This window comes from Nothoprocta perdicaria, unplaced genomic scaffold (assembly GCF_003342845.1).
Source record: "Nothoprocta perdicaria isolate Ctin4 unplaced genomic scaffold, notPer1 scaffold_88, whole genome shotgun sequence".
NCBI lineage: Eukaryota > Metazoa > Chordata > Aves > Tinamiformes > Tinamidae > Nothoprocta > Nothoprocta perdicaria.
The window spans coordinates 1,640,459-1,666,113 of record NW_020456176.1 but is presented as its reverse complement, the minus strand read 5'-3'; the positions used below and the strand labels follow the sequence as shown (position 1 = coordinate 1,666,113).

Below are 25,655 nucleotides of genomic sequence, written 5' to 3'. Positions count from 1 at the left end.
CGATGCGACTTAATCACTTCTGCTCCACTTTTAATGCAAGACTATTTATGGAAGATGATTTTTTCCCCCATATACTGAGTATAAACATCTTACAAATTTAAGTTATAAAACATACTTTCACAGAAACATTTTTAGTGGCTTAATATTTTATGAAGTGGCTTTCCTCAGCAAAGTGAATACACCTTACCGACTCCTTGACCCACTCAACATATTGCTCAAAGTAGCCAATTACAGTATCCATGAACTTCTTTGTTTCCTTTAAAAAAAAAACAGACAAAAATAAGTAAACTTCTACCTCTATGATATCATTTATTAACATAGTTAAACCAATGTTTACCTGGACAATAACTTGAGAAGCATTGTTATTTATGAGAAGCTGAGCAGCATTAACAGCACTAATGACATTTTTCACTTTAACCTGTAGAGGAAAAAAAGGCATTTAATATAAATAGACCACTTACAAGATATTGGAACAGCCCTGCAACCACCGTTTTAAACCCATTCTCTATATCAGCCAGTACTGCTGTCTGAAAGGAACCTGAAAAAAACATGATCCTACAGTAAAATAAATACAATTAAAAAAATCTTCTGGCATTTAAGGATCCTTGTTTATGTGAAAAAAACCCTCTGACTTCTAACAGAGCAAGGTAGTAGTGGATACTAACAGGAATTTTTCCTGGTTCGTATGTAATAGATCTGAATACTGGACCAGCTTTCCTTTGTGTGCTCTTTTCCTAAGTGTAGAGATAATTTCACGTCTTATGACAACCAACCTTTGGGTCCTACAACATAGCTGAATATAAGATTTTACTTAACCAGAGAATTTAAAACATACTCTACTTCATGGCACATTAATGTATGTACATACATCTACATACCCATAGTGAGGAACACCTACATACACTGACATACATGGCGCGGGGAAAGCAGATGTCACTGGGTCGCATACTATCATGACTCTGGATTACTAGCTAGACTGCACTGCTAATCAATGTCTGAAGGGATTAAGAAATTGAGATACTAATTCAGGATCAGAAACAGAAACACAAAACAATCCCATAGTTTCCTAAAGATCACACACAAAGCCTTAACCTATAGAGACTTTTCTTACATACCCAAGCACTTACATACATCAAGCATCAAACACTATTTTCCTAAGCTCTAAACTCAAAGGGTAGCTGGCTTGCTGCTAAGCATGAGTAAAAACCTTACCAAAAATTGAGGCAGAAACTGCCCCTTCAATTGTTTTAACTACAAATCTTAAGCTGAGTTTTAAGATTCTCTAAGATTCTTACACTACAGGAGTTACGCAGGCTGGTAGCAACCAAGAACAGCTTCCAGAGAGGTAAACCCCTGTTGCCAATCCTCTGAGTACTGGAAAAGTGTGGAGACCCCTGTGGTGCAAACACAGCTGCTGCTTCCAGGGGAAACGAGGGGATGGTCCTGGGAAGCCCGCGGAAGGAGCCAGCTTGGCTGACGCTGTGGGAGTAGGAAGGGAACAAGCAGCGAGCTGAAGAGAGAGGCAGCCCACAGCAGCTGGGCACTGCACCACAGTTAAGCACACGATCCATCAATCCACAGAACTGTACTGAAACCTCCTTCGTCATTTGATAATTACATGTACAATTTACACTTGAGAATAATTCTTCTTTCTGTGTCTTCCACTGTATCACTATTCTGGATAAGCAGTAAAAACAGTAAGTTATGTATGGAGAACCTCCACATAGTGAAAGTCAGGATAAATAAAGCTGTGGAGAATAAAAACAGATCTCAACTCCATTACTACCTCAATGTATCACAGTCTTCTTCTAATAACAAAGTAGCTACAAATAGAGAAAGATGTATTGAAATATATGCCGGGCACTGACAGGCTGACAGACTTACAGCTTATAAAAACGTGCCTGTTACCAGAAAGAAAAGCTTACCATAAGCTCAGATGACGTCCTCTTCAGTAATCTAATGCTCTGATTTAAAGTGCTCTATGAGAAAGGAGAAAAAAAGAAAGGAAAAAAGAAAATAAAGGACTTAAACCTTCACTACAGTTAAAATCCCATTTAACGCTGTGTGCATTCTTAAAAACCAAAATCATCTATAGAAAATCAGATTCAACTTATCAGATAAATAGGAGCAACAGTTCTGTTAACTTCAAACTAGTATTTACTGGTTTTATCCATTAATGCAGTACTTCATATATGGCATTAAAAGTTGTAAACTGTGTATATGCAGAAAACTTCAAAGTAAAATTAGTAGAATAAATTGAGTAAAATTTATTGGGAGGATAAAGGAGAACAGGTCTAATTATTCTGAACATTCAGCTCTAATTTTAATCAGAGAACTATATTTTGTGCAGTTTCAGAAAAGGAGAAGCACTTACCCTAGCTTTAACATATTTCTTGACAGTCAGTTTTGTAAAAGGAAAGAGATGAGAATAATTAGGAGTTAATTAGGAAAAACAGAATAGAATCAAGAGAGTGGAACAGAAAACCTAATGTTCTCCTACGAAAGGTATTTCATAGCGGCACAAATATAGTGCAATTCTGAAAATGTTAAGATTGTTAAAGCTCTATTTTGAGCTCAATTGTGAGATATATGGGAAGCCTCTAGAAACAAGGTTAAGTACACAATATTCTTAAAAAATGCAGAGCAATGCTCAGCACTTTCCCAAAAAAATCTGAATTATTTTCAAAATTGAACAATTCTTAAAGAGAATTGTTCAATTCTCGGGAGCATCTTACCACATATGGATCAGAAGCACATAAAATCTTCACATTATACAGAGAGGAAAAAAAAAAAAAAAACTGGCCTGTATGAGACATATCACATCCTAACACAGACAAATCAGTGCCTGGCAAAACCAGTCACAAGAATCATTTTACATCTTTCATAGTATTACCAAAAAAAAAAAAAAAAAAAAAAAAGTCTGGCTGTAAAAGCTGTAAATATTCTTGTCAGGAGTTTCCAATGTTGTTAGGCAATTGCTAACTCCACAACATAAAATGTCAAAGTGAGGTCTATTTTATTACTGAGAAAAATTAAAAATGAAAGATATGTGATATACAGTTAAGGATGCGAAAAGTTCTCTCCTGGTTTCTCTTTTATCTCTATACAATTGGTAGTGTAAGTAGAAAAAATGGAGAAGAAAAAGAAGTCATGATTCTAGAGCATATTACAAAGTAAAATAAAACAATTGATTAAATACATATTTAACCAGATGACTCTTCAGTGACGATGCAAATAAAATCTGTTGTTGAATAATCACAATAGATTAGCTTCCTAAACAGTATTTAAGAGGTTTACAGATTCATAATCATTACAAATATGTTTTAACGGTGCTTTAAGATTTTACCATAGCTTGCTCCAGTGGAACAACTTGCTGGTTATGAATCATTCGAATGCTGTTTGCGTGACCTTTTAAGGCATTTTCCAGTGCTCCTTTTGGCTGCAAGAAAACAAAACAATTCAAGTAAAAAACCAAAACAATTCAAGTATTGCTGTTCAGTAGCTTCAAAGAAAATGCATTGCAATGAAAGCATAAGAGTACATTTTACTCATACATTGCAGTGCAACCGACGCTAACAGCAGGACTCAACAAATTGAATTTCCCAACATTAGAGGAAAAAACACCCTAATAATTCAAAGCTTAGTAACCAAAAGACCAAAATACTGCTTCTCCAGCATCCACAGTATCATATTTAAGAGAAGTTTTGCATACAGCGCCCTAAAGTCATTTTCAATGCAGAAAGAGAGTCCTGGCATCTTCCTCTCTCATCTCCTGGAAGGTGGAGTTCATCGCAAGCATCCTGCTTAGGGCCACAGGTGGCATCCAGGTGCGTTGGCGCCCTCCAACGGGGGCCAACTCATCCCTCATTTGCAGACACGGAGGATGATTTTGCTTGCTGCAGCATGGATGTAATTATGATGCTACCTCTGCTTTCTGAGACAGCAGAACTAAGTATATTCTTAAATATATTCTGTCAGTACTTTGGAAATGAGACTGGAAGGGGAAAGAGGCATTTTGCCATTTTTAGTCATTTTTATCAGTCTGAAGACATCAATTTGTGCTCTCATTTTTAAGTATGAACGTCAGTCTACAGCTCACTCTTGTTGCAAAAATATTGTCAAAAATTTGTTTTACATCCACAAATTTTTCTTTGTGTCTGGGGCAAATCCCTTGGCTCCTTTTTCTTCCAAACAGGACCTAGCAAAATGATTTCTTAATCGATGGTGCACAATAAGTTACTAATCCTTAATTAGAAGGAGAAATTACACTACAGAAGTAGAACTTGTTTCACTGTTTCAAGCAAAATCAAGAATTAACAATTTTTAAAATACAGCTCATACACAACCTTGCTATTGAAATTTTTATTTTACTTATATGACAGTGCACAGAATTGTCTGAAACAGAAGAACTTGCCTATGTACTTTAATGAAATGATCACCAAAGTAATGCACATAACGTAAACAAACCACTGACATTTCTCTAGAATTCTGGAAATGGAAAAAACATGATTACTAAATACCCACTGGCAATACTGCATTGTGCAATATTATACTCATCAAATAAACTTACCAACTGGTCTGCTCTTGCTTCTAAGTCATTAGCAAATGATAAGAGATCGACCTTGGTAACACTTTTATTAATCTAAAACAAGACATGAACAGCATAGGAAAAAAAAAAGTATATGTTACTATTGCATTTACATTCAATCAACCTTTTATTTCTTCATGCATTTATTAACATTAATTTCTGAAGGGCTTCTCTTTTACAGTTCTTCAGAATACATGCCCCTTCACAAACTCATATATTTCTCTATTTTGTCCATTTTTCAAGAAATATTTGATATTATACTTTCTTCTAGCTGTGCCTCTAGGTTACTATAGTCTCACCTCTGTCAAATATGCTACAAAGTTGATCCCTTCTATTCCTGAAGAGCTGAAGTTCAGAAGATTCTCCTTCCCAATTTCATCCAAGAGAATGATTTTGCTGAGATTTATCTGAATATGTTCAATTCTAAGCGCTACATCTTCTGTATACTGAGAAAAACAAAACAAAACAAACAGTGGCATCCAGCGCATATTCCTTTTTATCCCTGCCATCCTACAAGAGCATCTGACTTTTGCTAACTCATAAGCACTTAAATATAAAGCACACAACCAATTTAATTGTCTTTTACACCATGGCAACAATGATGGACTTGGACTCCAAGAATACAGGTGAAATTTTTCCCTAACCATGTAATGATTTCACTTGCCTACGATCTTGCACACCATGGGATTATTTGCCTTCCATCATTTGCTTAAGCTGGTTTTTCTTCGGAGGGAACTACATCCATTCACAGGAGACAGGGAGTTAAACAAAGAACTGGCTGTCTCCTATATGGAAAGCTGTCCCTTTGGTCAAAATGGTAAATTTTACTACTGGCATGAAGAAAACTACAAAAGGCAGCATTCCAGCCAGAACCAACACTGTCTACCATACTAGCTACAGCGACAATCCTAGCCAAAGGACCAGAGGGGAACTCCCTGAATTTGTCTAGAAGTGACCAAAGAAGACTTGCTGCAGCCAAATCTGAAAGGTTAACTGCTCCACACTGGAGGCAAAGCAGCAGAGAAGGAATTCTGAAGGACAACATCCTTTCCAGCCTCTAGCATTGGTTTGCTGCAGAAGTTGCAAATTTTCTCTCTTGGTGAATCTTGTGTATCCATTTTAATTACATATTATGTGGGACAGGTGCTGTGCCTATTAAATGCAAGTACAGTGCCTGGCACAATGGAACACGGATCTCCTGGCAGCTGCTATGATCCCCAAATCCTGGGGAATTTGTATTGTCGATAACCAAAAAGTTACCCTATAGTCATACAGAGCATTTAAAGAACTTTAGCTGAAGGGGTTGATTTTGTTCCTCCTCCACCCCAGTCAGAAGCATTTTTAGGAGCACAACATATCACATCCTGAACCAGAATAGGCCTGTTTGGGTCTGAACACACAAAGAAAGGCATTTATATAAAGAGCAAAACTCACTACTAATATTATTAACAGGGCAACACTGTCAGCAGCCTTTGGAAGATGTTAGACTTCATCCTTCTGTACAAGTTTCAAAAGCAAAAACCGAAGTTCTTTCAATACCCACAACCAAAAACACAAGTAATCCTTCCAAAGGCCTCTCCCCAGTCCACCGAGACTGACAGAATACGTTTTATTTGTAGCACAGAACCCCTTATTTCATTAGCCTGGACAGTTCTTGTCTCCTAACAGGATACGTATAAAAACAATATCCCAACATAATACACAAACATGCTAGACATTTTCCATGAGCAGCAAACACCTCTCTAGCCTTCAAAAATAACCATGAACTCATTAATATTCTCTTTACTTACCATACTAATATTTAGAAACTCATTGATATTGAATAAGTGTTCTAGGTGTAGAGAAGTATATATTCCTTTGTTTTCCTTGCAATCACTATATTAAAAAGAAAAAAAAGAAAAATAAAATAACACAATTTGAAAACCATTCTGGGAGCCAACTACTAAGGGAATTACTAAAAACATTTTCATATTTTAAGAAAATCAGCCCTTTCAAGAAAAAAAAATGGCTTCGATTTTTGAAGCTCAGCCTTAGCTAAGCCTGAACACTTAAGTTACTTTTTTTCCTTACCTATAAACTTTTTCAAAAGTCAAGTTAATATTTGGATTTTTAAACAGAATGCCAGAAAGGTAATTTTTCCAGTGTTGATTCAGCAAGTAGGGAGTATCCAAAACCTAGAATACAAAATGCAGCGATATTACTATAATTCTGCATTTTCAATTCATGAATTTACTCAAATGCTATCTTTTGAAGTTTATGCATATCTAAGTTCATCATCCACTGATGAAAATACAAACAAAATACTGAATTCAACCTCTCTGCGACAGAAAGTGAATATTCAAGTTCTATATGAAACCAAGAAATGCTGAACCACAGAAAAGAATTATCTCCAAATTTAAACAGACACACAATATTTATACTGTAAAGCGAGTTAAACAAAGAAAGGATATCTGTCTCCATTCAAAGCATAAGCAGAAAGCATGACCAGATCCAAACTCACTTAAGGTCCCTCATTAAAAAAAAAAAATGCTAAACATAACAAAGACCTTTGGGACTTGTAGGGATTTTATTCATTTTATAATCGTAATAATCTTAAATATGAGTAACTTCACCTTGAATAAAGTTTTATCTTCAAATGGCTCACAGACCAGTTTCTCTACATTTCCGCCTGTGACAAAAGTGAGCACCACCACAATCATCAGCACCCAGGAGAAGAGGAAACTGAATCCAACACCACTGCAAAAGAAATAAGTCATGTAAGTTTTTATTTTAAAGGAATAAAGTCTACTTCAGGTAATAGCAAACTCAAAGGTAGTATCTATAGTAATGACTGAGATATAAAACCTGTTTGATGGCTAAAACACCACCCTTTTCCCCACAGTGTTCTTGCACTCTGAGGTATCTTGTACATTTCAGCCATGTAAAGTTTCCAGCTAAAGTACTGCTTAAATGGGGGGGAAAAAAAAATACACATTTCCAGTTCCACACAATCTTCTTCTCGAGTTAAATATAACACCCACAAAATATAACTTTTTTTCTTTAAATCCTAGTCTCTAGGCTTTTGTTTTCAAGAATTTTAACAGATTTCAAACGGAAGCTTTGATTTCAAACAGGAGCACCCAGAAGACAAGAAAACCACAAAGGAAAAGAAACTACAGCTCCACTGGCAACTGCACAGACCATTGCCATTCCTCTTCAGAGTCCTCTGAGGAAGTCATATGCATCTCCCTTTCCCCCATGGCAATATTGTTTTAATATATTTGAGCACTCTCTCAAGAAGACTCATAAATTCCCTTTATATTTTCAATTGACAGTTCCCAATTTCTGCAGTTTCCAAATGGGCTTACAAAGTGATCCATTGACTACAACACTCCCCTAACAACAATATTTAAAATTTTTTCATCTTCAGCTCTGAACCTCAATAAAGGAGCAATCCAAAATGATTGCCTCAGAAATAAATTAAGCTAATATTGATTTTCTTCACTTTTTTTTTCCCCCAGCACATACAGTAGGCAACACAAAATAATCCTCTTCATTTACGTGTCCTTCAAAAATCCATTAATCAGAATTCCTCTAGGTACCTGTATGTGTTTCATTTTTCATAAATAAGAGAAACTCACGCCATGAGAAAGTTTCCTCCCGTGTTGGAGATGCAACCTCTCGTCGTTGGAGAAGCGTGTTTATCATAACCACAGGTACCACACAGCAAGCCAAGGTAGTAAAAGACGAGAATGAGGATGACCATGCAGCACAGAATGAGACAACCCAGCCACCTAAGGAGTGAGAGCCAAGTGCTTGGTTATCAGCACATGAGGAACACACGGCAGAGCTGCAGAGCAAGTCAGGCAACAACATATTCCTAACTGGCCTAACTGGTGAAAAAAATCCTTTCCTACATGAACAAATATTTTGGGCCAAAATATGCTACTTGTTGGAGCAACAGTAGCTGCTGCTGATGGGTTAGGAAACAAGCCCTGCAAGAACAGTGTCCCAAAAGCCAAGACCCAGCCACTTCAGGTGGACTGTAATAAAGCACCAAACCTTCACATGAAGCAAGCAATTAAGGGACAGATTCCGAAACAGTAACTTTTGCAAGAAGAAGCTGAGAAGTTTATGAATGTGGATTGGACATTGGTTGTGAAACTCAGAACTGCTTTAGCTGTAACACTTACTACCTTTTCTCTAATCTGCATATAGTACATTAGGCTTGAAAACATAAACAACTGTATTTAAAGCTGGTAAAACCTAGGCTATGAGTGTCAGTGCTAGAACATTTTTAATGTATTGAGCAGTTAATGGAACGTAAACAGGAAAAAGATTTTTGACAGAAATTGAATTTTCATTCTTTTTAATAACACTGTATAAGAGTTCAATCTGTTCTCATATTTGGAATGCATCCATTTACCCAAACAGCCTCTACCTCCTCCTGACCTTTCTCCCTTTCCCAGTTCTCTCTCCTTTTTTATTTCCCCTGTTTTGTTCTCTCTTCTCCCTGTTTATCTTGGACATAATAATAATTTGGATGGTTATATGTTTGTTGGTTTGAGTAGTAAAGTACTAGGTTAGAATTGAGAATAATGTCTTTTTGAATGTCATGGTGGTAGATTTTCAAAAGTGGAGAAAAATAATACAAGATTAACAGGGGAATATTACAGCTCAAGGAAGCAGTGTATTTTATTTGATTAAAACAATCCAAGCTTCAATGAAAATATTAATAAACTTAGAGAAGCTCAATACAAACTCTCTGGCAGGTAAGAAGTGGGCTAAAGGAAAGGTTACGAGAACAGAGGAGAGCTCCTTGAAGTTCAGCTTTCTGCTCAGTCTTATTTAATGTTGCACTGAAACCACGTGCACATTTATTTTTATAGTGACTCAAAGTTGGAAGCAGTTATTAGGATAAAGACAAGAATAACTAACGTATCAAAACGTAGGGCGAATCTGATGACCTTGAGCACTGCAGTAACACAAACTGTGCAGAATTAAGCAGTCCAAAAAGAAAAGTTTTATGCTTCCAACTGTGAGATTAAGTCAGTTATAGCAGTCATGTGAGGCTCAAGCAGGAGTTTTCTAGAAGGTGCAAGAGACCCACGTCTGCGACAAAAACACATTGGCTTCAGGCCCCCCCGCGCCTGTGCTCTCGCAGCACCTTATCTGCAGCCCAAACCAAACCACCCAAATGAGGAAGTAACCCCAGCTTTGTGAAGCCACCTGTTTCTTTGCACGTTACCTCTTTGGCATGTGCCTGCTTCTTCCTGTGAGGACCGGAACATCCACGGGAGCAGGCACTGGGCAGGTACTACCGCTCAGTCAGTATTAGCAACAGGCAGTACTTCCCTCCCACCTTGTTTTCTAAACACCATGTACATACCTGTAGAAATCATACTGCTCCACTACTGGGAAATAATCTTGAACATATGCTTCACTCTGTGTAAGATATATTGTCAAATCAGCTAATATCTTCTCAACAGGGAGGTTTTTTGTGAAGCTACTGATATTTGCACCAATGGTTTCCAACACAGTTTTGATATCTAAAACAGCAAGTGTGAGATCACATTGTAACAGATGCATAGAAGAAATAAGCTCCATGTATACATTATAAAATGCTATTAAGCCATTTTGCATATGGAACAAGGCAAGCCATGAAAACAAGCGTGAGGAAGAGACAAGCAAGCAACAAAAGCATTTAGCTTCCAAAGTAACACAGTGGCATTTTAAGACATACACACACTTTATTTTTAGCATTCAGTTTAATGATGAAAGATGCAGATGTCAAGCCCGAGTTTTCCTTCCTTTCGTCATAATGAATGTGTCCCTTTTTATCTAGTCAGTTAAATCTTGCTTTTCATGCAAAATAGCAAATGGCAATACTGAGCAAGACAACGAGCCGCGGCTTTTATGAAGCAGGTCAGAATCTATTTTAACTCCATCACTTGGGAATACACTGAGAAAGAAATTAGACTGCCTATGTCAAGAATTTATAGCAGTTATTTTAAACATTATTAGAAAAATTATTTAAATAAATTACTTCCATTTAATTAGCAGCACTCTTGAGATAATCATTTGAGCCAGATTTTGTCAAATTATGTGCAAACCTGCTGCCCTATATATACACAATACCTACTCAGATACAGAAAGACATGTTGTATTCACATAACCTGTATTTATAAAATGCAGTTTCTATTTATTTTTCCTCTTATTTTTGAAAATACTTGGAACAGCAGCATGCATGACTACAGGTTACTATTTTGCAGCTGGCAGCACCTTCCACTTCCTCTAGACACGCTTAGAGTGTTTGCTCTTCCAGAGAGGTTCAACCAGATACAAAAATATTCTTTTAAAAGTTTGCAAATAAACATGAAATTGCTTTAATAGATTTTTCTAATCAATTTGTAACTCACGCACAATTTTCATGAGGCTGAGACCTACTAAACAGATAAATTCTGATGGTTGGTTTATGCACTGGTAATGAGTAAATCTGCACTAGATTTCCTGATGAAAAACATAACATCACAGTTTAAAAATACTAATTTTAGGCAAGTTCACACAGTATACTGTGCCTGTATAAATACTGTGCTTCATTTTGCCAAAAACAACCCCCCAAACTTACAAGGAACAGCTGTTTATATAGGCAGAACAGGTCCACAATGCAAGAACAAAAATTAGAACAGATTAGTACACAGACATTATGCTCTTATTTCAGCCCAGGCATTGACAAAGAATAAAAGTTAAATGCCCAAGTAACAAAACAATTAAGACAAACATTTAAATAATCTTTAAGGGATGTCTTTTTCTTCCCCTCCCCCATCCACCGAATTTTAATAGAGCAACAGGTAGGGTCATATTTTTAAAATGACATGTTCCTAAAAGATGTCACAGACAAATCAATCAAGCATAATTAGCTGTTCAGCCACATAGAGTGTGAGCTACCAGTGTGTAGTTGGGAATACTAAGATTGCTCAATGCTCAACTTACTTCTCATTACAAAAGCCCTCCATAAAATACCATGTAGTCTATTTTTAGATTTAATTTGGGGTCTTCTCTAAGACATACTTGCTTTGCATGATTATTTATGGAGCCAAAGCTTAAAAACTTGGTTACTTTACATTTCATTTGTAATGGTCTTTAGGACAGAAAATACCGTAAGGAAAACAAAAACCTCAGTAAGACTAATGTAAAAACACGATCAGTAAACAATCAAAATGAAAAAGCAGTTTCCATCTCAGCCTCACCTGATAAAATGTTCCTGGTTTGATTCACCACCAAGTCCGGAGTATCATTAAATGATGCATAACCCTGAGAATAAAAAAGTTGAAAAAGTTAAAATACGTAAACTTTTCATTGTCAAATTACTTGCAATTATTTTTCCTTTTATACAAGGTCTAAAAGCATATACACAGTAAAACATGCACTATGAAAAATACATTTCATTATCTCACATTGAAAAAAAAATCCAAGCAAAACAGCAAGTTGAGTGTATTTGAGAACTGACTTGCTCTCCTGTATATTTTAGCAGTGTCTCCTGCTAAATAAGCCATTAATTCCATTGCACCAGATTTAATATCAAATACGTGCTTAAAGAATTTGAAGAACATATTTCAAGATAGCTGGAACACAATAAAACTAATTACAATAGCACGGATTTTTTTCCTGCAGTTTACACTGAAATTATAGAGCATACCAGTAGATTATGTTTCTGCCTCTCTGATTTTATGGATACTTCTTTCAAAGAGGCAATTAGCATTCCATTTTTGATATGTGGTATCCTGGGGATGTAAACGACATTCATGTTTTTAAATATTAAACCTTGGCCAAACAATGGAACAACAAAGAGAAACATCCATGAGGCAGCAGGTGGTTAGCACTGCCTTGAAAAAGCCCTGGGAAAACGAGTGATAGCCAAGCATCCCAGTGTATCAATACTTGGAGAGCCTGCCAAGAAACGTACCTTTTGAACGAGACTAGAAAGATCTATTTTAAGGACATCGTTGACCTTAGCAAGCTGTGAGCTCACCCCTGGCAACTAGGAAACAAAAAGCAATCTTGAATCAGATCCAAGTGACAGTCTGGCTACTTAGTCTACTAAATATTTCAGAGATGGGGGAAGAACTAAGACAAACTAGAAAGGGCATTTTAAACAAAATCTTTCCAGCACACTTCTGAAACCTCCGTTGTACCTAAGTGAAACTTGACGTCAGCATTTTTGGGAGGGCACATTATTTCACTGACAGAGCAGTATTTTAATGCAACTGCTTGACATATATCTTAGGCTCTTACATATTCAAAAGGAAAACAGTGACTGCCAATACCCACATAGAATGAGGAAAGAGCACTTTTGTCTCAGAAGGGACTGCACAAACTGAGCCTTTAAATTGCACAGATATGACTGGGTTTATCAGCATAAATCATGCTGTCAGAGTCTGAAAAATATTCTCTTACCCCAGAAAAATTGGCATTGATGTTGAGTTGATTTAAAGAATTCCTGATGATATTGCACGTTGAAGCAGCTTGAACTGCAGAGCATGCAGAATCATTGAGGGTGTTGCTCAGGTGCGTTTTAACATCTGTCAAATTGGCATGCAGCCGCTCGGTGCCTTCTTGCAAAACCTCGACAGAGACGCTCACATTTTCCAATGCTTCCTTCGTTTCTCTGATTGCTACAAGGATGCGAGTTAAAAATCAAAAACAAAAGTGAAAATACTTAGAAATCAGTCTCTAGATACAGATGTGGAGACTGCATGTGCACACATGCAAATGCTGAGCCTCTTAGAGATACCGGGTGCTTGTATAGAAATCTCTGCCCAATCCCAGAAAAACTGGGAAGATTTTACCTGCATTGCACATGGAATTACACCACTTTTGCCTTCCTACAAACAAATAAATACGCCCAAGCTACTTTTATTGAAATTCTACCCACTCCCCAAATTACTCTTCTGTACTCTTTCCCTCTCTCTTGTCTCAATGCTTTCCAGAAAAAACTTTCAGTGTACACAGTCATAAGAAATTACAAAGAAAATCCACTTCCACAAAACTGTATTTTCAACATTTGTCTTATGAAATTATGAAGCTGCAAGATAAAAATGGAAGACAACTTGTTGTATGGGCCAAGCATTAGCATGTGCTCAATACTACCTGCCTTTAGATTTCAATCCAATCACACAACATAGCAACGTAACAGAGACAAGTGATCAGTAGACAAAAAACACACCACACAGAGGTACAACTAAAAATGCACAAGTGTACAAAAATAAAGCACATTTCACACAACACAAGGTTTTGTCACTTTTACCTTTAATAGCCCTTTCCACTTTGACTTCAAGACAAACAGAGAAATAAAGCAAAAAGGAGAATGACGACATGTGAACAAGAAAGAATTCTATATGAATAATTTCATGTTCATGGGCAAAATAAATAAAGAGAAGCAACTCAAGCTCACCGATGTCTTTCACTTTGCTCTGTAATCTGTACCTAGTTCCTTAAAAAAACCCTTCTTAGGTTTTTTTCTTTACGTTATTCTAAATAATAACGTAATCTTTTCTTTAAAGGCAGACACAGAACTAAGCCAGGAGCAATGCTAAGCTCAAAGAGTCAAAAAGTGGTAGCTGTTGGCACTCTCGTGATAGGCTAGGTAGCAATGAGGCCAGTCTACCTTCATTGCCTGACCTGTCTGAAGAGCAGTTATCCTATTCAGACAGTCTACAAAAAAAAATGAGCATCTCCATCAGTCTCTATAAAGAATAAAATTTGCCTGACAGATAAAACATATTAAAAAAATCTTTTTTTAAATTTTTTTTTAAAAAGGTTTTTTTTTAAACTTAATTCACCCTCATCCAAGCAATTATAAAGCTGTGGATCTAACTTCACGTTTCACAGATCAACTGTCACCTCTCTGCAAGTTCACTAGTTTTACAAATTCAGTAGACTATAAATACTTAAAATTGAGATAGTGGTAAGAAAATCACTTTGCAAATATCCACAGACTGATCTTATCGATGTTTAAGAGAACAGTTTTCTTAGGTTCCCTTATACTCAGTGGAAAGAGAAAACCAGCTGCAGCATGGCATTCTCATTTCACTTCAATGATTACTGAAACTAGGTACTAACACTGGCACTTAAATCTTGCCTTATTTTTTAGATACATTTATACCTAGAAATACCTGACATTCTCTGTTTAAAAGAAACATCAAGGCATATAGAAAAAAAGGTAAGCTGAACTACTGCATTGCATAAAGCCATTCTGTGCTATGCTCTAGAAAGATGATGCTCATCTTACCATGGCAACAGAACATTAACTAAAGCAAAACTGTTCACATCTTTACCTCCTGCCATTGTCAAAGCTGCATCAAGTGCAGGACGTACTTCTTTCCCCAGCTGTTCTTGAACTCTGTTACCAAGCAAAGGTCCCACATCTGTAGCATGAAAAGAAACAAACGCATTACATTTCAGTCCAACCTAAAATACTTCTCAGCAGATGTGCTATCAGACTCTTCCTTAACAAAATATTTGGAAATTATTAAAATTTCTGTAATGCCCAAACAGTCAAAACTTAGTGACCTAGTGACAAGGAGAATATCAAGAGCCAACTCTAGTTTAGCTACAGTACAGCAAACTTACAAAAGGAAGCAGTAACCAAAATACAGCCTAGAGTATTCATTAGTATTTGACCATATGGGTAAGGACACAAACATTCCAAAAGACTCCAAAACATGTACTTCATTGGACCTGGAAACCAATTTTTTTCCCCAACAATCTATCCCCTGGACAGGCATTTTGCAGCCTATACTCTTTCACCACAGGCTATGTCTCTGTAGAGCAAAAGAGGAAACAGATCCTGCTCCTTCCTTCCATTTCCCACCTGTGCAGCAGTGTGGAGGTCCGGCACAGGCCAGGCCTGCCCACGCTCCCAGCTGCCATCCCGGGAGCTCCGTTACTCCTGTGTGCCAGGCCCTGCCCCGCGGGGCAGCGCGTGCGGCCCCGGTGCTCAGACCCGGGCGCTCGGGCCCTGCCTTCCAACCCAGGCCGCTCGTTCACCCGTGGCTGCCCCCACGTCCACAAACAGAAACGATTCCGAATCCAGGAAAAATGAGAAGGGCTGGGCCTGGGGGACACGCAAATGCAGGGACGGCTTTGGCATCTCCATCTAAACGTTATCCTTTAGGTAGTCCCTGGGTCCTCTCCCTTTTCAGATTACAGCAAACGGTTAATGTATATTGAGGATATTTTTTTTCTTTTGAGAAGATGAGGATAGCAGCACATAGCAGAAGCATCCATTACTGTCAGCACTGTCATTTCAACTTGGGATGAAAATTTTTATCAAGCAGAAAAGACTTTTCAGCCTTTCCTTAGGGTGGGCAGACTCAACTCATCTACATTTCTCCAGAGGTTTATTCTACTGTTGATCCTCTTAGAATGAAATCTTGTGTTGCCAGGTTTCACAAACTTAAATCTAATCTTCCAATGCTATATAATAAAAATTTTAAAAATATTTATTTATTGACTGGCACTCATACCACAAATACAACATGATGTCCCTGTTAACAAATGTGGGATAAATTTCCACGTTAACTCACCAACACATTAAATTTCCATTGAAAATGAATAAATATTCAATGTAGATGTTCAGTTTTTATTAGCAGGGGAGCTATGGACTCGTGCTTGAGATGCAGGTGTCAATTCATCTTTTTTAGACTTAAACTTGACACTCAGCTTTCAGGATCACAATGTTCTTGCCTGGAATCAGTAGTGAAGATGGGATATGGCTACACTGGCAGCCACGTTCTACGTGCTTCAGTAGTCTTATACAGCCAAGACACACTGACCTCAGGGTTATGTCAAGCTGCTTACACTGAAAATCAGTTTGAAAAGTATTTTTTAAAATCATACACTGAAGGACAGGATCTAGAAGCTGCAAGTCAATCTATAACATGCACCATGTTACCATAATCACATAACTTTCTTTCAGCAGCAACACTATTTAAAATTAGTTTTGCTACTTCTATATGTCGCTTTGTTCTACAATGCAGATGTAAATATAACATGTTCATTAACACATGCTAGTAATGCATCTTGAACTCTAACAATACTATATGATTTGACATTTTTATTATTATCTGTTTTAAAAGGCAAATTTCTGAAAAAAAACCAATCAATCTGTGTTTTTGAGTTTCAAAAAGATGATGCCTTGTACCATAGCTGCATTGAAGAGTAAAGTGCAACAAAGTGAAGCAGTTGTTTTTCAAGTTTTGTTATCTCAGACTCTTTAGATACTCATTCTGAAATGTCAAATACCTTAAAGCACCTTCAGGAAGATGATAAATTTATATCTCAGCTTCTGGCTGTGTAAAGGATAAAGGTATAATGGCAACAAAAATACAAGGGAGTTACCAGTCATTGCAATAGTGGAAACAGCTAGTGACTTCGTCTCTTGACATTTGTCTTCACAGTTAAAAAATAATAATAAAAAAAAAATCTAAAAGGATACAAAGTACTACCAGTTACTGATCTATAAAAAGGAAAATAAAATATTAGCCTGGTTATACTTGAAGTGTTATTAAAAAAACAAAACTTATATTTCAGAAAATAATATGCATTACACCAATGCTGACATATTTTATGTGGAGAAAATCTTAGTGGTAAATGCAACTAAATCCTAAGAATAGCAATTTTTGAAAAACATATTCTCATAAACCACATTATCATAACTAAATTTTCACTTTGCATTATAAGCTGTTTGCATCTTCTTATGACACACTTTAAATACACTTCACTAACCGCCTTTAAATCAAAGTACTTACTATTTAGGTCGGAAAGTGCTTTATCTTTGGTTGTATTGTACTGGCTCACCAAGTAGTCAATTTGCTGGAAAAAAAGAGATAATTTTATAAAAAGCTATTTAAAATAACTGGAAAAATGGGGAAAAAAAATGATGCTTTTAAATAATGTCAGAGAAATCACAGCACTTTGAAATATTTTAGGTATTTTTGCAATTTCCTCAGATCCTGAAACTCCACTGTATTTAGCTAATAAAATATTTTAAATCCTCGCTTAGCACAACTGGACAGAGAGATGTTTAGTTGGGAATTTGAGAGATCTACTTAATCAGAATATGGTTGGGGAAAAAAGGTTAAACTCAAAGCTGGTGAGTAATGGGGACTGCGACTTTCTAAGTATTTCACAAGAGCTTCTGTACATCTTTGTTACTTGATTTTCTAGGGAAAAAGTCCCTGTCTCATCGAGGGACACACAGTAAGTGGATGGACAACTAACTTGGATGCAATTCACCTATGAGATTAGCTCGCACTGCGGGCAGCCTCTCAAGGCTCAGCTGCAGAAGGGAGCTGGTTGTTCTGTCTAAATTTGTTTACCCCAAAATGGACTGGCCTAATCACAACTTGGGCTGTACCAGGAAATGGTAATACCAGAAAACATCAGCTCACCTATTGCCAGTCTCTGATCTGGGACAAAAGATTATCAAAAAGCCATTCTAAGTTGAAATCTTGCTATACTGTATTTGAAAAAGCATTAAGTAACCCACACAGATTTCTGCATGTTTCAAATAATACACTTTCAGTTTAATTCTGAGCTGAAGGAACATAGAGGTTAATATAGCTGATAAATGGGGTTCCAGTACAAAATAAGTGACTCCAGTGTGTGCCAAAACACACTTGGCTTGAATTTTCAGGTTTCCAGTGGGGCATAGGGAAATGTCACTAAACAATAAATTTACTATTGTGCTGACTCTCTTTTTCTGACAAAAAAAATAATGAAAAAAGGGCCTTTCTTCCCGAGAAGGATGCAATGCATTTTTTTGGTTTTATTTTGCTACTGTAACCTGGGGACTAATGTTTTGCAGGGCTACAAGCTTTGCTTTGTCTCCAGCAATGTCACGGATGAAATGCGATTCAGTACAGCTAAGAGTGTTACCACTCAATACTTGCACAGTCTGCAAGTCTTCCATGACAATGACTCTAAACACGTGACTTCTTTTTTCAAATCTTCTTACATGTTATACAGCTCATCCCGAGGAGACAGGGACAGCTAGACATCAGCTAGGGTTTCAGTTTTATAGCCAATGAATTGGACTCAACTGCAACTTTTGCAAAAAGTTAACTTCCTTCTTATTCTTAAAAATTACATATGATATGAAAAAATATATCTTATTTTTGATGGACAAGCTATCTGATGACTCTGCAATTAAATGTCTAGTCTGAGAAAGAAAAAAAATAATATACGTAAATTCTAACATTACTTTTACTGCAGTGTTTGCTTTTTAGCTAGTATCGACCTTTTCTCTAAGACAGTTACTTTTATAGAAAAGATCTTCTGCTTGGACATGTCCTGTCACAAGCACTGAGCAGACTGCAATGAGGAACCCAGGGGTGGCTGATGAAACTGGTTCACATCTTCCAATGTCAAATTCCCTCCTGTACCCCTGTACCCCTCCTGTACCCTGAGTCAGGAACAGGCTGCCCAGGGAGGTTGTGGAGTCTCCTTCTCTGGAGATCTCCCAAACCCGCCTGGATGCCACCCTGTGCCACATGCTCCAGGTGTCCCTGCTGGAGCAGGGGGGTTGGACTAGATGATCTCTAGAGGTCCCATCCAAACTCAACCATTCTGTGATTCCAAGAAAGGTGCTCTAGATCCCTAAGCTACAGGATGTGACTTCTTCCTGCCGGACACCTGCACTGCCAGCCTGTTGCCACATCACGCACACAGGAATAGGAGTGTATGGAGCAACTCCAGGCACAAAAAGATTTCAGGACAATCCCCAGATGCCTCCTCTTCTCACGTGCTATTGTTAGCAGAAAAAAAAGCAACTCATCGATTATGGCCCAAACTGATTAAAGAAAAAGCCTAAGCAGTCAAAAACATTTCTGGGAAAAAAAAAGACTATAGCTCAGAATATACACACACACAAGCCCAGAAGGCAGAGAAATCAGGAAGCACAATGAGAAAATCAAGTTCCATGTTTGCTGATTCATCCAAACAACTCAAATATTTTACTATGTGAAAAATTGCCACTCAAAAAATTGAAAAAAAAAAAAAAACTGCAGGTATGCTTAATATGAAAGTGAAAGAAACAATTATTCTCTGCAACCTTTCTTACTTCAAAGACACACACAAACACACATTATAAAGAAAAAAAGTCTTTACCGCCGGCGTGTCGTTAAGGAAAATTTTCAGATCTTTAAAATTACTGTTAACCAGTTTCTTTGCCCCTCGGACTTGGTTTGTTAAGTGCTGGTTGGCAGCATATGCACAAAGCACTCCAACACTGCAAAAAAATATACAGATGACAAATGTTACTTTATCACAGTATGTGCCCATTCCGACATTTCAAAACAGAAAACATACACAGAAAAAAATAAATAAAATTATCAAGATGAAAGTCTCCATGAATTCACACTTTCTTACTACAAATTCTTATATTCATTCTATTTACCACTAGGTGGAGTAGAGGAACTAGCCGTAAGGGCCATTTAAAAAAAGAAAAAAAAAAGAAAAAGTTATCTTATACCAAAGTCTTCTGAAATTATTAACATTCAGCTACTTCAGTACTTGCATTTCCAAAAATGTGCATGCCTACATGAACAGTAGGAATTACTTTAAAATGTCAGTCTCTTTTACAGAGATCATTAACCTTGACATATCTACATGAGGCCGCTCATTAAATAACTCAGAAAAGGAATTATTTGCATCCAAAAACGCCAGCCACATTTATTGAAAATGGCTCCATTTGTTTACAGACGTGCATGTATGTTTTAAGAGGACATGAATAGTCCATATTGACTCCAAAAATATATAAACATTTCCTAATAGTCAAACAAAAAGGTAGAAAGCAAGACAGACTGCCAAGGAGCACTGCTGGAAACGATCGCCTGTTTGATCGTTCCCACCGCCCCACTCTAATCCTAACAGGGAAGACTTGCACAAGTGTTAAGAAAGAAGCCCACAAGAAGCTTTCCAAAGCTCCCAGCACATGTGATGTTTCTTTGTTTGTTCAGTTTAGGGGGGAAAAGGGTAAACAGGAGAATGAACCCACACCATGTGCAGGGTAAACCTCTAGCAGGAAACACCGTGGCTTCAGGATGCTCCTGGATCTACAGGCAGCTCTGGATGTCATGTGGGCTCGGTTCAGTACTATAGGAAGTCAGTACAAAATAAGTGCAAGAAAGGCAGTGTCCTGAAAAGCTCTTTATGGCCATCTGAACATCAGGACAAGGGAACGGACCATCAGCACAAATGGTGCCGTACTCTTCCCAAACTGACCAACTTTGTTCATTGGGGGTAAAAAAGACCTAAGAACTAGTATTTTAAATTGCTGACTAGCAATTGCTGCTGAGCACTGAGAAAACTCATACCAGGCTCCTTGCTTGACAAAATACACAGAGTAAGTACAAGCCTTGCTTGCTCCAGGAACATAGGTTTACCGGAACCCAGCATACAGCCACACAAATGAGAAACGAGAGGTTGGAGAGCAGATGGGTAACTGTGATCACTTGATAGCTATATCTTACCAAAAGAGGAGTAAACACCCTGATGTAAAAACTAATCTTATCTTTATTTTGACAATTTTCCCCATCCTCACTTTCCCCAACCAAGGTAAAGACTTGTCCTCCAATAAGACCGGTCTCAAAAATCTTTGCTACACTGTCAAACCCTGTCTGCAGAAGAGGTCTGATTCCAGAGCGTGATACACAAGATGAGGACACACTAAGCTACTCGTCCGTTAGATCACTCAATAGGAATTTGATAGGAATCATTAGAATTGCTTCACTAACACTCTTCTCCGTCTCCTAAAGAATTCAGAACAGGATGACAGTTTGACATCCAAAGATTGTTTCTCAAACAAAAATTTCACAACTGTCTCCTTAAAACAGGCTATCATGCACTTTCCCAGAAGTCACTATCGAAAGAAGGGGCACCAGTAGTCACTTTTCTCATTGTTTACTTAACTAACAACAAAATTGTGTGTCCATTAAGGCCAAACATGCCTTAAGGAGCCATTATCATCATCTACAGAACTTCAAGAACTTCCAAGAAACTGCAGGAGCTTTAACATAAACAAACCGTCCATGTTCTGGATGCCCACAATACATTACTTCTTTTCAGTCTTCAGTGAGGGTAACTGTTTTGAAAACATTTCTTCTGTCAAGGTAGGCAAAGAAAATCTTTTTTCTTTTCAGTGAAAAAAGAAAAAGTTCAAACTAGCAAGAAAAGCAAACATCCGTGTATCACCCCGGGGCCTGAGTTCATAGGAGCATCTTTGTTCTTTGGACAGTCAGTGTTTTCATATCTTTTCAGTGTTATGTTGTCCAACCAGGAAGGTCAATTCCAGCCCAACAAAACAGTACTTTGTAAGATTTGAGCATGATCATTTTTCTCTTCGGTCTGCTAAATGGGAAGAGTGGAGGGAAACAAGATAGGGGAGATGCTTTAAACAGACAGTGCACTCCAAACAAGAGCGCCTATAACTCAAATACAGCTAAAATAACAAGCATCAGAGAGGAAAATACTATTCATTATATAATTGAGCTGCAATTCAACACTCAATAAGCAGTTGAAAAGAGAAAGGAATAAAGCAGGACTGAAAAGGACAAGCCTTTCCTACAAGAGATGAAAGAAGCAGGAGTCAGATTCTGTTTGCAAATTCTGGTGGTTCTTTCACAATCTGATAATATTTTATTGAGCCAGTTGCACAAGCTTTTGCTTTGCTGTGCTGGCAAAAATTTCAAATCACAGTATATAAACATTGAATGGATTTATATCCTGGGAAATGCCACTCTCCTTGCTACTAGAAAAATGAATTTAGAAAAAGAACAGGTCAGAGCTTTCCATACAGACCTTTCCATCTATTCCTTTAACTGATGTTGGTTCCTAGATTCTCAACAATACCTAACAGACCTTCTATGATGCCTGAATGTGGACTTCCCAGATACCAAATATAATTTATTTTCCTTCAGACACGGCTTTCTCTAGCTAACAGGCACTTCATACACAGTAATATCTGTAACTTCAAAAAAGAACTTGCAACACAAGCTCACTTGAAAGGACAGAAAACTGCATGTGTGCTTCTCCACCTGAAAGCAAAGCCACTTAGTGGGAATAGTATGAAATTTGTTATTGCAGTGTACAGTTGCTTAAAACACAAATGTCCCTCCCTTGCTTTATGAAGCAGAAGATTTAAAGCTACATTTCTCCCCCAGAGAAAATGGGTATTTTCCTAAGCTTGCAGATAACTTCAAAATATAATCAGTGAGCCTTTGAAGCAAACTAGATAATTGTTTTAATAATAAATTTAGCCTAACAGGAGGATTTGATATGGAGACAACTTAGGTAGAATGTATTTACATCCTGTGCTCTTTAATAATAGAATCCTACTTTGCATGAAAGCAATATTCCTACGCCAGAACAGTTAATTACAAGAAATGCCACATGTATTTCTGACTAATCTGCCAAAATAAACATTTTAAAACACAAACACACCTACTGGAAAAATACATGCTTAAGACCTATTTCCATCAAGACAAACAATCACATCCATAATCACTGTTGACCTGCTTCCTCAACGTAGCAATTATCCTATTCCTTCAAGAAAGCAGATTTACAGCGAACGTTTTAAGCCGTCACCTTTACATATCCTTTACACATCTTTCTAATCCACTTAATATTAAGAACTTACACAAATAACCATAGCAATCTATCAGTGAAAAAGTGAAAACGTATTTTACTAAATAAAAACCACCAAAAACCTACTGTAACAGTATATATGTATCTCAGTGTGAACTTGCATGCTGTATCACAGAAAAGTAGACCAGTCCCTTTAAGTCTTCAAGAGATACGGACTATATGCACAATCGGGTGCAAGTTCAGAGCCTTTCCTCTTATAGTAGTTTTAATATGGGGAGAAACAGTTAGTTACAAGCAACTTTCAGGCTGTCTCTATCTTTTTTTTGGCTGAACTAATGCCTATTAACTAGACTGTCCCTTTGCACTTCATACAGTAGCAAGCAGGTTGCCATGGGTTGTAGTCAATCAGGGCACAGCATCTTCTCCCTTGGCAAGGTCAACCTTGAAGGGGGGCAGCCAAGTCCTGCTCTGCACTGACGTGATCCAGCCCTGCCTCACTCCTCACTTGGGCTGGGGTCAGCAACACGAGAGGTGCAAAGTCCTGCCTTGCCTGGCACAGCACTTGCAGCATTAGCGACTTAGCTGGCAAGTCCTATGAGATTATCTCTGCTGGTGGGAAGCTGCAGACAGGGCTCAGGCCAACCAATCCCTTCTGGTAAAAAGGCTGATACACCTTCTAGGTGCCTCATGAAAAAAGGATGAGCTCAAGAGGGAAACTTCCTAGTCCTTCCCAGGTATGTGCTAGGGAAAGGATCACAGATCTCCTGTTTATGATTTGGAGAGATGCGCCTGCACAGGTATAGCTTGACAGCATACGCCCAAGTTAAAGAGACCAACAAGGAGCAGAATGTCTTCATCTTTCTACTAACAGATGATGTCTACTAACATCACCAATTATAACTGGAATGTAGTGTCCTAAGACATGATGTAAGGATACCTAGCGGGCTCTGTGAATGGCCTTCTGCTTCAGGATGTTGCCAGGTACATGATTTGCTTTCTTTGAGGCACTGCTGTACATGGAAGAACTTCTGTCATCACAGCAGGGACACATCTATTACCAGCTGTATCATTCAGCTTCCTAGTCTTCAGACTCCTTAAGTAAGATGTTTGTTAGCCATGCAGAGAGACAGACAGGCGTGATCCTATACTTGATCTTAGCATTGTCTGCATTTGAGCATAAGGAGGGTTTCAATTTGTCATGACAGACTAGTCAAAAAATAATGTGTGGGTTACAGTGAAGTGACTAACTGCAAGTCTCACTTGACTCAACATTCACACACACGCTGCAGATCAAGAGACAATGTTTTCCTGGAGAATGATCACAAAATAAGAATAGTAGGCAGGTGAAGAACCAAAGCAGTTGACATAAAATAGGAAAAAAAAAACTCACTAAACTAAAAGTAATATATTTTGAAACCTTCAATGGGAAAACAGAACAAAACCCAGCCATGTGGATAAAGCAGCAGGAACACTGCCTTGAGCCATGGTAGCTGAGTGAAACTACGGAGGGTGAGGAACAAATTGCCCATTACAGACCCAGGAGAGAACAGGGTGTGCTCTTTCACTGACTAGGGCAAAAATGTCTCCAAACTCAAGTTTTTTATAGTGAGATAAACAGCAGGTTTAACCAAGGCTATCTGTATCTAAAAGAAAACCTCTTATTTTGAACATACACAAAAGTCTGAAGGACAAACCAAAGCACAAGGAGGTCCTACAGAATTGCTTTTCTCACCACCACTACACTATCAAGAACAAAATAGTAGCTTATACCCTAAATACTCTGTGGAATGGTAACTGAACACAAAACACTGTATCTTCTGTCCATGAATTTAACATAGCAATCTCCAATTGTCATTTCAATACTGGCCGAAGCCTAATTTGCTGAAATCTAGTTTAATAATGTTTCATATTTCACATCTAGAAGTCTCTCAAATTAGTATACAATGGCCACTGGACATCAAAAGTAACAGCATTTCTACAATGTGGTCATATTCTCTAAGCATTTATACTGCTCTAAAAATAATTTTTGCACCTGCAGGAAAATACAGTAAATTAAACATTATTTATCATGTAACACTGCAAAATTAGTGCTGTACAAAGCTCGGAATTGTTCTCTTTATTACACTTGCCTTATTATTAAAGAAGCAACAAAAAGAAATGTTGCAAAACAGCTCCTCTGACAGTCAGCATTTTTCTTCTGTCTTTGATGCATTTCCCCACCACAGTTGTCACAGCAACGACACATACAGAAGCAAAGTCCCACAAGAGGCAGTAACAAAATAAATAGCAGTCCCAAGGCTGCGGAGACTATAAAACCGATTTCATAGTAGATGGCCTGTAATTCAGACAAAAAGAGTGGTAATAGCAGGTATTGCACAGTAACTACAATCAATAGAAAGGAAATAATGAAAAAGACTAAGTTAACTTGTTGCAGTGACTA

At 37.6% G+C, this 25,655-nt stretch overlaps 1 protein-coding gene across 8 annotated transcripts in view; it reads right to left on the bottom strand.

Moving 5' to 3' along the window:
- Positions 1–25,655, bottom strand: part of PROM1 (prominin 1) — a 50,063-nt gene that overhangs the window by 7,026 nt on the left and 17,382 nt on the right. For 5 of the 8 annotated variants that reach the window (XM_026052387.1, XM_026052384.1, XM_026052382.1 and 2 more), the window contains 18 exons: positions 25,345–25,550; positions 19,739–19,859; positions 17,380–17,443; positions 14,905–14,994; positions 13,025–13,242; positions 12,534–12,608; positions 11,818–11,881; positions 9,957–10,116; positions 8,209–8,361; positions 7,201–7,324; positions 6,659–6,762; positions 6,379–6,463; positions 4,888–5,034; positions 4,571–4,642; positions 3,347–3,439; positions 1,926–1,979; positions 338–418; positions 188–256 (listed from right to left, as the gene is read on the bottom strand). In XM_026052387.1, the coding sequence (XP_025908172.1) occupies positions 188–256; positions 338–418; positions 1,926–1,979; positions 3,347–3,439; positions 4,571–4,642; positions 4,888–5,034; positions 6,379–6,463; positions 6,659–6,762; positions 7,201–7,324; positions 8,209–8,361; positions 9,957–10,116; positions 11,818–11,881; positions 12,534–12,608; positions 13,025–13,242; positions 14,905–14,994; positions 17,380–17,443; positions 19,739–19,859; positions 25,345–25,550 (1,980 nt within the window). Of the gene's footprint in view, positions 1–187; positions 257–337; positions 419–1,925; positions 1,980–2,374; positions 2,393–3,346; positions 3,440–4,570; positions 4,643–4,887; positions 5,035–6,378; positions 6,464–6,658; positions 6,763–7,200; positions 7,325–8,208; positions 8,362–9,956; positions 10,117–11,817; positions 11,882–12,533; positions 12,609–13,024; positions 13,243–14,904; positions 14,995–17,379; positions 17,444–19,738; positions 19,860–25,344; positions 25,551–25,655 lie in introns of all 8 variants that reach the window. The other 3 variants (XM_026052381.1, XM_026052380.1, XM_026052383.1) reach the window with 1 other exon arrangement.